The sequence below is a fragment of the Lepisosteus oculatus genome, chromosome 4 (assembly GCF_040954835.1).
Source record: "Lepisosteus oculatus isolate fLepOcu1 chromosome 4, fLepOcu1.hap2, whole genome shotgun sequence".
Classification (NCBI taxonomy): Eukaryota; Metazoa; Chordata; class Actinopteri; order Semionotiformes; family Lepisosteidae; genus Lepisosteus; species Lepisosteus oculatus.
In genome coordinates, this window is record NC_090699.1 from 27,619,817 (window position 1) to 27,633,671 (window position 13,855).

Consider the following 13,855-nt stretch of genomic DNA (forward strand, 5'->3'; position numbering starts at 1 on the left):
CATACTGTTGATTGAAATATAAGGTTTTGCATTAATTTTTCAACATTGCATGTGTGACAGCCCGAGAGTTAAAATTAAATGGTTTTACGTTGACTACTTGAACTATATATATATGGGATTATAATTTATGATATGATCTGTTTAAAATCAGGTGCTCTTCTTTCCATTTTAATTTAATATACAAAGCACCCCCGGTCACGTTCACTGCTTCATTTATGTGAATGTGCTTCGTCCTTTTTCTTTCCATCTTTTTTGCATAAAGTTGTCACACAGGGAGGAATTATCGAGTGATAATTTTTTTTTCAATTTTATGCGAACAAATCAAGGTCATCAACGCTATAGAAAGTGTTGGTGAACAATGGCCCTTATTTGAAACAATATTTTACAGACGTTTTCCGATCAATACGGGCTGAAGCATAATGCTACACCAATCTATTAATGCTCTTTAATGGGCCCTTGTTGAGTTTGCATGCTATAATAAGTCAATACAGTAAGTGATTATCACGGCAATATTTGGATGTGTCCTCTGTGTGGCAGGGCGCAGATTAGCGCTTCAGCACGTTAATGTTTCGATTGTCTTCTTTTTAGGCCTTATTTTAGATAAGATTAGTTAACTTTCAGTAATAATAATAATAACAACAACAACAACAACAACAACAGTAATAATAATACCAATCCCTCATTTCATTGATATAATCATAGATTTTGCACCTTTGCACGTTTTAGCGAAAACAAATCACAGCACTGCCCAACGGAATACTATAACTAACCTCTTGGGTCGCCGCTCCGCTCCTCCGGCTGGAAAAGAAGCTGCAGAAAATTAACCGCAGGGTTGTAGATGGAGAAGACAGCGGACACAGGCAGCCAAGCCTCTAACTGAGGTGATTCTGAACACCGCGATTTTTTATCTCTTCCCCAGTGTTTAGTGTCTGTTTGATATACAACGGGGCCTCTATTTTAGCACCAAATAAAAGAAATACATGTGTGTTTGAAATACAAACACTTCAAAGCGATACCTGTGTGGTCACGTTGAACACGGCGGACAACAAAGATTGGTAACTTTTTCTTTTTTTAATTGCAAACAAACCTTCTCACTAGGTCTCCCAAATACTGTAAACATAAGTTTTGATTCATTCAGATGAATGCTTGCACAGCATCTTAATTTATTTTTGGAGGGACCGATCTTTGTTGCATGTCTTTTTTACTCTCTGGAAACAAAACGATTCCTTCAGAACATTTCTCGTTCCAAAGGGAAACCTTCGAGTATGACGCATAATATCCTTTCCATTGCCTAAATTCATAGCTAACTTTAACAGGAAAACAAAGAAAGTAGAAGCATTAATAATAATAATAATAATAATAATAATAATAATAATAATAATAATAATAATAATAATAATAATAATAATATACACTAAAATAGGTCATAACGTATTATTGTCTATAAAACATTTGATGCTACAGTACCTCACATTCCATGTGTACGTATTAACAGTTTTGGCACATAGTTACAATTAAGATTTAATCTTTAAGAACATATACATTTGAAAAAAACACTTGAGATTTTAAGAGCGTGTAAGTACAGTATTCAGAACTTGACAGCAGATTTTACGGAGTATAAAAAGCATTTTGCGTGTTGTGTAAAATAATCCAATACAACAAAAAGTGTCATCACAATTATCTTCCAAAACCATAATTCATTTTTATAGTCTAATTGTCTTCTCTCAGTAGGTCAGATGTGAAGAGTGACTATTGAGTCACAGAGCTTAACATCTGGAGCCCCGACACAGACGTCAAACTCCAGAAATACCGTCAATCAAGTAAAGGAAATTCTGCAACACATTCAAACATTTCACCTCGGGTTGTCTGTTTTGATTATCTTAACACGTTTCATTCACACACGGTCAGAACAGCTGTCATCATACTCACTCCCAATGAAACGAATGGATAAACAGCGAAACTATTGCAAATTAAATTTAGATCAAAATGAATGAGAGGGAAACATCAAAAGTAAAACAACTGTCCTCTTCTGCATTATTATACACCTCAACCCCCCCCCCGTCTTTCCCGTTGCACACAGCTACTGCACCGCCTATGTAAGTTTTCCATGACCATATTGATTAAGCCCTTTAATTGACTGAGCCCTTGTTGGTTAAAACATTGTTCTGCAAAATTATAGCAGGTTCATTATAATCCTAATTCCTGTTTATACAATCGCAGGGCAAGTGGACCCATCCGTTACTGCTAGTAGACTGAAACGCAGGAAGAAGACTGTGGGCTCAGGGCAAGCTACTCTGAGAAGAAGTTCAATTTGTAATATTTCTCCTCATCTGTAGGTTTTGGAAAGGCTTATCCGAGTTAAACAAAAAAAAAATCCAAAAACTGTAAGACTATCTAATTTACATATAAATTGGGATCCTGGTTTCTTGGATTTAACGTAGCTAGTAAACAACCTTTTCAACAGGTGAATTTTATCTATAGCTTTATGTGTTCTAGTCCGTGGGAATTGTATCATTCCCACGAACAAAAAAGTAATTTTCCGCTGAATTCGTCACGCAAATAATGTGCCAGCTGTGCTTATAATACGTTAAAACCTGCATAAGTCAGAAGTCCAGGTTATTTTGTAAAGACTGCTACACTTAAGTGCAAAAACACATTGCCTTTCAAACAAACACAGCAAAATTCAGAATATGCAAGAATTAACTGGTCAACACCCGTCTGTTCCAATGAGTAAAATGGACCGTGTATCGCCTTAGTATACCCAAAACAAACAGTGGTAAATCCAAGATGGATAGATGACCGTTTTTTGTAAGAATCCAGTTTGTTCTACTTATAAAATAAACAATTCCAATAACTATTTACAAAACATTTCACGAATTGGCAGCGCACTGTTGTAGCACTGTTGTAGCCTGGTGTTTTTGTGCGGTCCGAATTGCGCAATCCGAAGTCCCACGGTCCCTTTGAAAAGGACCAGCTCCATCACCGCTAACCGCACATCGTGACTGTACCTGAACTTTTTTTTTAATCGTAAACAATGTTCGAAGCAATTACTTTTCATATATTAAATAATGAACTACCGAAGAGTTAATTGGTAGCTATTATGAGACACAAATTCACAAATTATGTGTCAAAGATTTAAAAAAAATCTTTAATCCCATTTGTATTTCGTCAAAATATATAGAAACCAAACAAGTGGGTATTGTTAGGGCAAGTCGTATCTGTTTGGATAATAAGAAATGTTACTAAGCCTCCATTCTATAAATTGCTTACATTGAACTTATTCTGTTCGCTATGGAAATTCTGAACGCTAGAAGAGAACGAAACTACTGCATGACTTATTTATTAAGATTTATTGGGATATCAACTAGTAACGAATAAACAATTCAAAATAATTTAGTAGAAAGGTGGTTAGAAAGAAAATATAAATTTGCCAACTCAATTCGAAAGTGGTCTAATGAAAACAAGTTGTGGATGTATAAATTTACTAAAATTGTTCATATGATTTTTAAGAATTTCAAGGTTGCTATCATCTTCTTCTTCTTCTTCTTCTTCTTCTTTCATCAAGGGCCACCAGGGCGGTTTGACCGTGAAGAGTTAAAAAAGAGATCATAAGGTGGAGATTTGCGGACCTAATTTTAAAATTAACCGAAATAGATTTTTCTTTTGAGTACTATCTTTTCGATGTTTCCGTTCTAGGTTTGATTAATTTGGAAATTGGAAATTCGGTTATTAAATGATGATAAAATCAGGGAAGTACATACAATAATTTAATGGTTTCTAATTTTTTATGTGTGTGTCGTGACCACGTTAATTTTTTTCTTCCGACACGTCTGTATCTGAAAGATCCACACGCGATATTAAGGAATGATTCAGTTTATTTCACAACATAATTCAGCAATACAATATCAAAAACCGTCTGTTCTCTTCCTATACAAAGGGACGTTAACACTTGGTTCTTTTCAATTTATATATATTTATATCTATTTACAACATATCAACTGTTAAAAAAGCTCAAACTGTAAAATTTCAGTTTAGCTCATTATCCTTTTCAAGTAAATTCCCAAAGTCAATGAAGCAGAGGGGATGGTTTACAATAAATCAGAACATTGTTTATATAAATTATAAAAAAAATTGATTGTCCTTCGGTTAAAGCGCTTAAACGTTTGCTGAAGGTATCCTGAAACAGAAAATCTGTCAGTGCTGTAATTTGTTTTGTTTCAGTATTCCAATTTAACCACGAACAACATATTTTACAGAGACGCTCCATTCGCTACCGTGCAGTGCTTTAAAATGTACAATATTGCACAAATTGTATAAAATAACATTAGTAATAATAACAAAAGTGACACAATTCAATTTTTACCAAAACAAACGCGTCACCACGTTTTTAAATAAAGAAAAAAACAAATATCATAGCACGCTGCAAGTAGCCTACAGTAATTTACGAAGTCTAATAACTTACGTGTTTTATTTGAACGTTTATACAGACTAGCTTACAAAAATAAAAATAAAAAAGTCCTGTAGGATAAAAGTATTTTTTCCCTTTGTGTCAAAACTTTATAATTCTGCCTTTTGTTTGGTAGATCAAAATAAAAACTGTAGAAGATCAAAACACAAGAGCGATTACAGGTGGGTACTTATTAAGAGATCATTGTTTTAAAGGATAAAACACTATGACACAAGAAACTGCTGAAACAAATGTTTTTGGCAAATTTCCTTCTTTCTCCATCCCTTAGCTTCGATGAACCGTAATATAGTGCACGCTCGCTACACGTTTTTATAGGACATACACCAAACGATATGCGAAATTCCAGTCTAATTGTAATAAATGGCGTCTACTGTGGATTGCACAAATAATTCGATACAAAACATTACTATGAATGCATATAGCTGCTCCCCTTTAAAAAAAAAACTATAAGCCTTGTTTTTTTTTCGTTTTTCTTACAAAAATAATAATTATAATCATAGTTATAATATTAATTATTAAGATGACACAACATGTGTAATTAAAAAAAAAACACGCACACAAGAGGGCTTCTCAAACCGGTCGAAGCAGGGGCACTGATGTGACTATGGGGTGTGAGTAGTACACGGGGTGGGGGAAAGTGAGGAGAGGTTGGCTTGCTGGCACATTGCCCGCTGGGCTCCCAGTCTCGGAGGCAGAGTTCTCGTGGTACAGAATGGGCACCCTGACTATCCGCTGTGCGGCAGCGTGGCTCAAGTTGGCAGCTTCCAGCTCTGCCGCCAGCTGACGTTTCCACTTATTTCTTCTGTTCTGGAACCAGATCTTAACCTGAGTCTCTGTGAGATGCAGGGAAGCCGCCAAGCCGGCCCTTTCCGAACTGCTCAAGTAACGTTTCATATCAAAGGTGGACTCCAGCTGAAACACTTGGCTTCTGGAAAACACGGTGCGCGTTTTCTTTTTCCGACATGGTTTCTTGTCCGGACTGTCTTCTCTTTTCTTCCAGTCATCCAAGGTGTCCTCCTTCTTTGGTTCTTCCGAATCGCTCTCCTCCAGTATTATTTCTTCCGCGCTTTTGCTGGCCTCATCTTCTTTAGCATCGGGGTCAGATTTAAGGACGAGATCAGGTGAATCCCGATCCGTGCCGGAAGCCGGAGAGGAGTCTCTCACATTGGCCTTTTCGGCAACTAAAATGAAAACAAAACACCCCCTGTCACCACCAGTCACTGAATAACCTAAACATCTCTCTGAGCGCACCCACCGCAAGGGTGAAAAAGATTTTCGCAGAAACATCGTAATGAGCGTTAAATATCCCAACAGCGGGAGACAGTCAAGTTAAAGACTGTACGTAGTAAAACATCGTCCTTTCGCAGACGGTGGATATGGAATAGATCTAAACTAGAAAACTTTGTACTTCTAATATTAGTATTGGACTTTTATTATTTTGAACACAGAACTTTTTAGGATCAATGCAGATGTTCCGAATTTATTAAGAACTGATACTGTTCAAAAGAAATGACAAACGCTGCGACTACCAGCCTACTACACACGGACAACGTTTATCTCTCTTCTTCCCAGTTTTATCAAGTTTTTTGTCTTGATCCCGGAATTGTATACACTCGCTGCGACAAGGTGTAAGGTTTTACAATTACTCTATGAAACGGTCAGCCCACAAACACATACGAACCTATTATTATTATTTTAAAAACATCGTCCTCCAGCATTCAGCTATATTACAGGTCGCATCACGCTGAGGACATCATGAAACAAAATAACGTTACGTTGTTGTACAGTTGGAAGGTTAAGCGACAGGAAAAATAAATCTTGAGGAGAACTCACCGTCTGTTCTGTGCAGGTGACCAGAAGAGCTGAGGGTGTAGGGATACCACCAAGCCGGAGCTCGCTCCAAATAGTGCGCAGGCAGAGCAAACCTTTGGGTCGGTATTTCAAATCTGGGGAAACTGATGTCCCCGACCTGGGAAAGAGAAAACCCACCTTCCAGGGCCGCTTTCGTCTGGGTGAGAAGAGTCTTAGGTTTGGAAGGTTTGTTATCACAGTTTAGCAAGTTCTTTATGGAAAAGGGCGACTCTTTGGCCGGAGTGCAGTTCTCTTGCGCTGTCTCAGGCATCGCTGCTTGGAGTTCGTGGTCCGAGTGTCTCAGACCATAAATACGCGTAAAGAAAGGCGAGAGACACACAGAGAGAAGATCGTTTTTCGTTCTCTCTTTGAGCCTATATAATGTCAAAGCGTAAAGAAAAAAACTTTATGTGTTCTAAGGATGATTATGATAAAAGGAATATTAAACACAATAAAACAAAAAAGTAATATTAATCTTGCATCCAGCTTCGGTGAAGATCCTCGAGAAAAGCAGGACAGTGTTCACTGCGTCAGCCTGGCGCCAGATGCTAATGATGAAATAAAAATGTCATCCAAGTTAAATGCGGAGAGTATACGGCGATTGCGCACGTACAATGGCAAATGGGATTAGGGAAGAGATGGGAAACAGAGAATGGGCTTGCAATGAAGTCCACCCTCCCTAGCTAGACTTTGCGCTTTGGCTGTAGGCTGTAAACTCTCGCATGTTATTGGTCTTATATAGTCCAATTAGGCAGCAAATGAGGACAGGGCTATTAGTACAAAGGGATATGGGCTCTGTTTAAGCGCCACTAGAAGTGCAGTAGGCAAATGACTCACATCTGACTATTGGTGCAAATTGCTGCTTCATTTTCATCTTACTTCGGACTGGATTTGGTTAACGATTTAAGTATTAGTCTTATTTCCCTTCGCAATAAGTCCTGTAGCCCAAGTCGCTTCTTTCGCACTAGGAGTCATTTTAGAAACGTAGCAAGAGCCTTTCATTACTTTTCATGAAATATGTGAGAGGAAAACAAATAACACTGTCCCAGCAGACTGGCGGATTTTATTTAACAAAAACAGCGAGCAAAGAAACGCGCATAGCTTTAAAACCATTTTTTGCCATTTTCTTTTAAGCATAGCCAATAACACAATGTAAAGGGAGTCATATCCTGACGTGATAGCTGTACGGATAACATATGCAGGAACAAAATGATGACACACAGCGCATATAAAGTGTAATTTATTGCAATCGGGAAAAAGAATCTCCTAAGCAGGATTTCAGATTGCCGGAGAAACTCTTATTTTACATTTTTCTTCAAACTTGTTACCAATTAAACGCAAAGCACTCAAATGATAAAACCTAGAAATTAATGCATTTATTTTTTATTTTTGTTTAAATTCAATCAGTAAACACGCCGGTTGCTTATTTGTGGTATTACACGCAGATGTGTAACATATTTATGACAGCTAAAAGGTTGCTTGTGAAAATTGTAAAGGGCCCATTAAGAATGTGTTAGGCATAGCTTCCATTTCCTTCTTTTTAAAAAGAATCTGCAGTATTAGTTAATAAAAAAGTTATTTTCCATAAAGAACACTCGTGTGTTGAAAGTTCTAGGTGTTTTGCCACGTGCAGATCTATGGGAATTATTGTACAATGAAAAATCCATCCCCTTCTGCAAATGGAAATAATTACATATTGGGTAAAATAAAAATAAAAAATCGAGAGAGAAGCATGAACTGACTAGAAATAAAACAATATGCTTTCTGTGTAATAAATCAAGTCTTCAAGACTTGGCAGGAGAAATAAACCATGTTCTGCGACTGCCAAAACAGTGTCTGTATTTCAAAAATATTTATCCTGTAGTTGCAGCTACGTGTTTGTCTTGTCTCTTAACTGTCAAATGAACTTTGATGTCGAAATTGTCTCCTTCATATTTTCCTTTTTACTATTTATTCAATCAAATAATATTTTAACAATAGTACTATGTATTTCCTCATTTATTTATCGGCAGTGGTGTGTGTATTTGGGAGGGCATAGGATGAAGCTACTGTCGCATTGTTAGGCTGACGGTTCACCTGATATGCATTATGAATACAACGAGGTATACGAATTGAGAAAGGCTGTTATCTTTATTGAAAATGTTTGAATCACCGGTTGCAAGTGAGTCATAGATAGGCAATTACGTCCACAGAATAAAATGATAGGCGATGGGCGCAGATGCTTCACTTTCAGGGTCTGCTATTCTAATGATAATTTTAAGAGCTACAAAATTGGGTTTGGTGTTGTAAATTAATCTGTAATAGATAATTAATATGTAACTTGCAAAATTTGTGTTAGTTTAATTCCATTGACAGTAATTGCAAGACGATATTTATGTATCATGTAACGTAGGTTTGCTACAAAAGGGTAGCACATTTAAAAAAAGAAAACTAAACCATACTGTCTGTAATAAAAGCAATATTGTTATGATATGCTGTTACCGTTAGTGTTTATTGACCAGGGCTAAGTAGTGATTTCGACTTTTTTATGATGCTTGTAACAGGATCACTGAAGGAAATAAACGTTAGACTTGCTTAGCACAGCACCTTTGTTGTGATTCAGGAAAAAATGTTCGTTACTTTACGAACCCACAAAATTTGCCAGTAACCAAGTAAGCAAGTCTCATTTGTTCTGTGATTGTGATTACGTTAAAGTGTGAATCACTGAAAAATAATAATAAAATGAATTCGGAGGAGGCTCACATCCTATGTGAGTCCCTTACATCCTACGGTTGATACACTGGTAATAATAAAAGATAACTCTTAAGAACATTTTAGAGAAATCATTCGATTTTTTATATTTCCAAAATATTCCCCATAGACCTATGACTAAAATAATGATTCATTGTTTAACCGGATTTGTAACTGAAAGAAAAAAATAGCCTACAACAGTTTAGAATAAACCTGACATAAAATGTCTTCCATTTTTTAAAAAGGATACGCAGAATTAGCTTTTCTGCTAACTGTACAATCTACACTGAAGTTATTACAAATCTAGACCCACGGCTCCTTATGTGTCTTTTGTTACAATATGCTTTTCTAAACGTAACGAAATGTTATGACATCTGCATTTCTTTGGGATTAAAATGAACCCCGAGGTACGCATACCTAGAACCCCAACAAGAATACATTTTCATCTATATCACATTTCGCGTTTGACGAAGTCAAAACACAGAGTGGTCACTCAAAAGCACAAGAAACTCCTATGACTATTTAATACTATCAGGACACTTTGCATAAGCTTTGATCATTGCTACAATCCATTTCTATTGTATTTCATCTGCAGTAATCATGTTAAATACAATAAAATGTGAGACTGGAAAAGCTTTAAAATCAGTGAATCGGATAATGCTAGCACAACATGCCCCCTATCGGTATTAAGTGGTATTACATTCTTTCAACCATAAAGTAGATAACTAGTTATATTTTTAGAAGTAAATGATGAGGCTGTTAAAAGTATTAAAGGTATTAAAATTTAATCCCTAACAACATTTAATTGAAAACTGTTTTAATCGCACATGGTGTCTTTAATCCTGATTGACAGTGCATTCCAGTGCGAACATTTTTCTCCTGGAAAAAACAGACCACTCGGAAAAAATATTTCAATGAATGGCGCTTGCTTTCTAATTTAAAAAATGACAAATGATAAAACGGCAATAAAAAGACAAGATAGAAATTGTGTATGAAATTTACGTGAAATGCAAATCATATTATTTTAGGCAAATTGTTTCCTTATAGCCGCTTAATACTTTTAATTGTCATTTTTAGTACAATACAAAAAAACAACCGAATCAAGTTTCTCGCTCCTTGTTTTTTTCTAATTACTGCAGCGATGTTTTTATCTATGTAGTTTTAATGACACAGATGTGACTGAAGTTAATGAACCTATAATTTTAAAATATAATTTCAGCATAAAAATGTTGCGCTGGTGATTTTAACTCGAGATAGGTGTATTACTACTCAAAATAATACAGAAGATTATCACCTAATTACACATAATTACACATTCTTACAAAGCAAGAAATATTAAATGTATAATGATAAGACAAAGTGCTGTTTCACTCGAGAACCCCTGGTCGACTTGTATCTGCTATTCCACATAAATTAATATTTGAGTATTCAGCCCGTAATTAAGGACACAACCTCTTCTATTATCAGAAAGCTGAAATAAGTCACGATGGATCTTTCTCACTATTCCTCTGTTGGCGGAACATACTACAATGTCAAAATTCAACATGAAAAATCTCTTGATTTTTTTTTTCTAAATAAAAAAAATTGCTTGTACATGTTCATCTTGGTATTGACCTCAGCACAACAGCATTAATTTTCATTTTGCTGAATCAATGAGCTCTCATTATATATTGTTTAATCATCAAATCGAAGAGCTCTGTGGTGTCCGATATTCTCAATGTAGGGGTTTAACATCACGCCAATGACCACAAGGAAAACAGTTACAGTGTTTCTGGTTTCATTTAAACAGTTTCAGATAGATCAATTAACAACGCACGCTGCTTCAAAGCTGTATATATTTGTGATAAAACGATAAGTCGCCGATCACATCTGTGTTTCCATATTGTACTTTCGTCCTGAGTTATTTTACGATAACAATGGTAAAGCGCAGTGGTTCCAAACCAAACAGCCAGAGGTACTCTCGTGAACAACAATACTTAATTGCAAACATCACGCTTTTTATTGTCTAACGTAAAATAGTTCCGTTAAAGACTCAGGTCCAGCTGAAGCACGATGACAGAGATTCCAAGAGAAGTTCTCTAAATGTCTAAGGTCTAGGTTGTACTCTTTCTGAAAAAACGTAATGGGTGTGTTAAATACAGCCTATCTTTCGTTCTGAGTGTTTTCATTCACAGCTTATTAGTAAGTAAAAACTTTTTAAACAGTTTGAACAGTCTCCGAGGTGTCTACTCCTGGTCCTGGACGGCCTGGACGGTGTCTACAGATCTTCATGGTCTTTAAAGCAGAAACACCTGAAGAGTGAAGAGTGAAGTTTGAGGAAATATGTTGAATTGGTCTGATGAATATGATGAATAGAGTGATGAAAATCCGCAGACATACCGGCCCTCCAGGACCAGAATTGAAAGGCCCTGTATGACGACAACAACAACAACAACAACAACAACAACAACAACAACAACAACAACAACAACAACAACAACAACAACAACACTATAACATTCACTTTGACCTCTATAAAAGGTGTTATGTAATAGATTATAATTCAGATTTTAGATTTATTCCGGATGTTTGGTATCTAAATTACAAACTGTAGTGAATAAATTGAGGTAAAACGCCTTATTTTGAACAAGCCTTATGCTTCACTGATTTTATCCATTCAGAGACGTGATGTTTTAATAGCCCATCCAGGAACAGGACTTGATAGTTTGATAACTAAACGTGTCAAGAGAACTAATATTCTACAGACAAAATGAACGCTTGTTGCAAAAAGAGGATTGCATTCCAAAAATCGATCTCGAATATACATTATTGGATATTCTAAGTTGTTGTAAAAGAAAAACAATGGACATTGCAGAGTTAAAAATACAATTTGACAATATGTTTTGTCAAAAAATTATATCTCAATTTGTTCACTAAAGTTGCATAATATACATATAGCATATATAAAGAGTGTATTGCATTTCAGTACGACTTTTTGTTTTGGAGAACAGAGTGATGAAGCCAGTTCATAGATGGTAGTTATTAGGAGGCCACGAAAGGCCTGGGGGAAATTTGGCCAGGACGGATTAAGTGAACCTTGTAGCATTTACATTATAGAGTGAGAACTCGATAATTCCCAAAAAGAGTCCATCTCTACAGGTTCTCTTCGAAAAATGCCCACAAAATACTATGTATAGGAATAACGTACCGAGCTGGTTCATAGCCCTGACAATAACGAGACGAGGTATCCAATTATGTTGGGACATGAAATTCTCCTTTTAAGAGTTCACATGGATGAAGTGTTGCTTATTGTTGTACCACTTGCAACTCATTTTTTCGACAGGAGTAACCCTTTTTCAGCACAAGGGAAAAAATAAGTTAGTGCTGTAAGTGATGCTGGCGTACTATTAGGTGTCCCTCACCTCCAGAGCAAAATTCCCCCCAAAACAATCCCCCGATTTGGTGACAAGTCATACTGTAGGAGTTAGGTATGAGATGTTAAAGCGAGGTCCTCAGTACTACGCGCGTCATTGGTGCGTGAAGTGGTCCCCTTTCTATATGTTAAACGCCATATGATTTTTAAAATTAACAGAGCTCTATAGAAGCAATTCATTTTATAAGGGAGAAGTGTTAAAGTACATTATGTCCCGTGTCACAATCGGTGTAATGTATTTTATGTATTTGTTTGAAATGTATCATGCTTTTCTGTACAAGTGGATCCCACGAAAAATTAATTTATTAGTGCCATGTTCTCTATCGTTCACTACACTGTTTCTTAAAAGGTAAGAGAAACATAAAGTGAAATGGCTCCCTCTGGTGTTAAAATATGGAGCCTTCATTTCTTTTTATAATTCGAGGAGTTGCTTAATCCCACAATACTGTACGTTTTTTTAAAATAACACTAAGGCATAATACATTGAATAGTTTTATCTTTGAGCTCGAGGAGTTGTGGGACGCCACAGAGCATAAGCCTTCCAATATTATTAATTGTTGTTTGCTAAAACATCATGTTACACTTTGTTCTATATTCGTGTTACACGTGCAATGGTCTGCAGCAACAACAACAGAACAGAGAATTAAATCATTATTAACAATAATACTTCTTCATAGAAACATCATGCAACAACATAGTGATAATTAAAACTCGAGATACTTTTGGTGTACGTTCATTTACCGACACACTTGTTCTTTGTAAATTAGTGTAACCAACACTCAATGGCTCAGTACCACCAGCAACAGCAACAACAAGAGCAAAAAAAAAATATCAATAAATAATAATAATAAATGTTGTTAATATTTTCATACATCACTTGATTTGTTTACCTTATTCACCTTTGAAAAAAGTACAGATATGACTCCTTTCATAGTCATTGATTTGAGGTCAAGAACATTGCTACAGCAGTAAGCAGTAACACGTCCTGTATTTGTGCAAAGGATAAAATGCTTTTTAAAAAACTTTTTTAATTTTTCAAAGCAAAACAAATTTAACTGCAGTGCAACAACCCTGGGCAGGCTTCTATTTGTGCATTATTTCAGTCACTACGGTTGCTTTGCCCACCAGTGTTTCAGTACTTATATGATCGTAGACCAAAATAATAGCAGTGAAGAAATAAAACGACAGAAGCATCAATTTCAATACATTTGAACCAAATTACAGTTTTCCAGTGCTTTGTGTGTATCTTTTTTTTCTCAAATGAAATGTAAAATGAAAATCTGAAGGAGAACAAATTTTTAAAAGCAAGCAAACAAAAAAGCCATGATAAATTTGACTTTAACTTTCCTTTGAATTTCTTTTTATATATACATAAGTCTATTCCAGTGCCTGTA

General features: G+C 35.9%; 2 protein-coding genes across 2 annotated transcripts in view; both read right to left on the minus strand.

Moving 5' to 3' along the window:
• The window catches only part of hmx2 (H6 family homeobox 2), a 9,283-nt gene extending 8,397 nt beyond the window's left edge, over window positions 1-886 (minus strand). The window contains exon 1 of the mRNA XM_006630418.3: window positions 771-886. The gene's annotated coding sequence lies outside the window, so the exon portion shown is untranslated. The remainder of the gene's footprint in view (window positions 1-770) is intronic.
• Window positions 887-3,875: 2,989 nt separating this feature from the next.
• On the minus strand, window positions 3,876-7,035 carry hmx3b (H6 family homeobox 3b). The gene is made up of 2 exons (XM_006630419.3): window positions 6,302-7,035; window positions 3,876-5,649 (listed from the first exon to the last, which is right to left on the minus strand). The coding sequence occupies exons 1-2, from the start codon at window positions 6,588-6,590 to the stop codon at window positions 5,039-5,041; spliced, it is 900 nt and encodes a 299-aa protein (XP_006630482.1). The 5' UTR covers window positions 6,591-7,035; the 3' UTR covers window positions 3,876-5,038.
• Between the last annotated feature and the right edge of the window lie 6,820 nt (window positions 7,036-13,855).